This window comes from Lipotes vexillifer, unplaced genomic scaffold, assembly GCF_000442215.2.
Source record: "Lipotes vexillifer unplaced genomic scaffold, Lipotes_vexillifer_v1.1 scaffold1451, whole genome shotgun sequence".
NCBI lineage: Eukaryota > Metazoa > Chordata > Mammalia > Artiodactyla > Lipotidae > Lipotes > Lipotes vexillifer.
In genome coordinates this window covers 273,725-274,732 of record NW_006795096.1, presented here as the reverse complement: position 1 = coordinate 274,732, position 1,008 = coordinate 273,725, and the positions used below count along the sequence as shown (strand labels likewise).

General features: G+C 61.1%; 1 protein-coding gene across 2 annotated transcripts in view; it reads right to left on the bottom strand.

Moving 5' to 3' along the window:
* EIF3B (eukaryotic translation initiation factor 3 subunit B) overlaps nucleotides 1–222 on the bottom strand; it is a 20,960-nt gene extending 20,738 nt beyond the window's left edge. Inside the window, exon 1 of one of the 2 annotated variants that reach the window (XM_007467413.1) lies at nucleotides 2–222. In XM_007467413.1, coding sequence (XP_007467475.1) covers nucleotides 2–222 — 221 coding nt within the window. The remainder of the gene's footprint in view (nucleotide 1) is intronic. The other variant, XM_007467414.1, reaches the window with a different exon arrangement.
* Nucleotides 223–1,008: the final 786 nt, after the last annotated feature.

Here is a 1,008-nt window from a genome sequence, read left to right as displayed (position 1 = left end):
CACGCCGTGGGTCGCGTCGGGCTTCTCCTCCCCGTCCGCCTCGGGCTCGGCCGGCACATCAGGCCCCGGCCCAGCCTCCTCGTCCTCGCCGCCCGCCGCCTCCTGCGCGCCGGGCCGCGCCGGCTCCTCCCCCGGCGGCGGCTCGGCGGTCGGCTGCTGCTGCCCGATCTCGGCCCGCTGCTCGGCCGCCTCTGGCGCCGCCACGTTCTCCGCGTCCAGCATGGCCCTTCGCTGCCGCCTCGCCGGGCCTCGCCGCGCTTCCGACTCTCCCAGGCCGCACCGCGCGCCTACCGCCGGGCCATGTGCGTGCGGCGGGGCGCCCAAGGGGATGGGGGGCGCCCACGCCTTGCTACAGCCCCGCGCGCCCAGAAAAGCTCACAGGGCAGAAATGTGCCCACCTGCGATTCCGACAGCGCCCCTGTGACAAGTGCGTGCTCCACTCTAATCAACGCACTTGCTTCGGTCAACCTACAAACTGTTTGGGAACTACGCTACCCCACCTAAAGTAGCAGATGGTTCCTCCAACATGGCAGCCACTCCCTTCCTTCCCCGTCGGGCCCCGCGGTAAAGGAATAAACTATTTGTGAAGCCGCAGGGAGGTACCAGAAATCATCTCAGTACACGGAAGTGCGCGAAAATATCATTTACTTAAAAATTGATACTAGAGGAAACTGTAAGTTCAACAAACTATTTTGGTTAGGATATCTTAGTCTTTCACCAAATATTTCAACTTACGTTACTAAGTTCCCCCTCCACATGTCGGCTTTTAGACTCGTCTAACTGACGGGGCAAAAGAATGGGCGATTCCAAAACACAAACGGAATTCCTGGAGAGCCAGAGAAGGCTAAGGCTACTAGAGGGACGACTGCCTGGCGCAATACAAAAATGAATGCGAGGTACTTTAATCACTTACGCCCAAGCTCACCGCGGCGGCTGTAATTCCGTCTTTCCCCATTCTGATGGTCACCGTGGTTCGGCCCGCGCGGGCTTCCGCCCCCAGACGCGCGA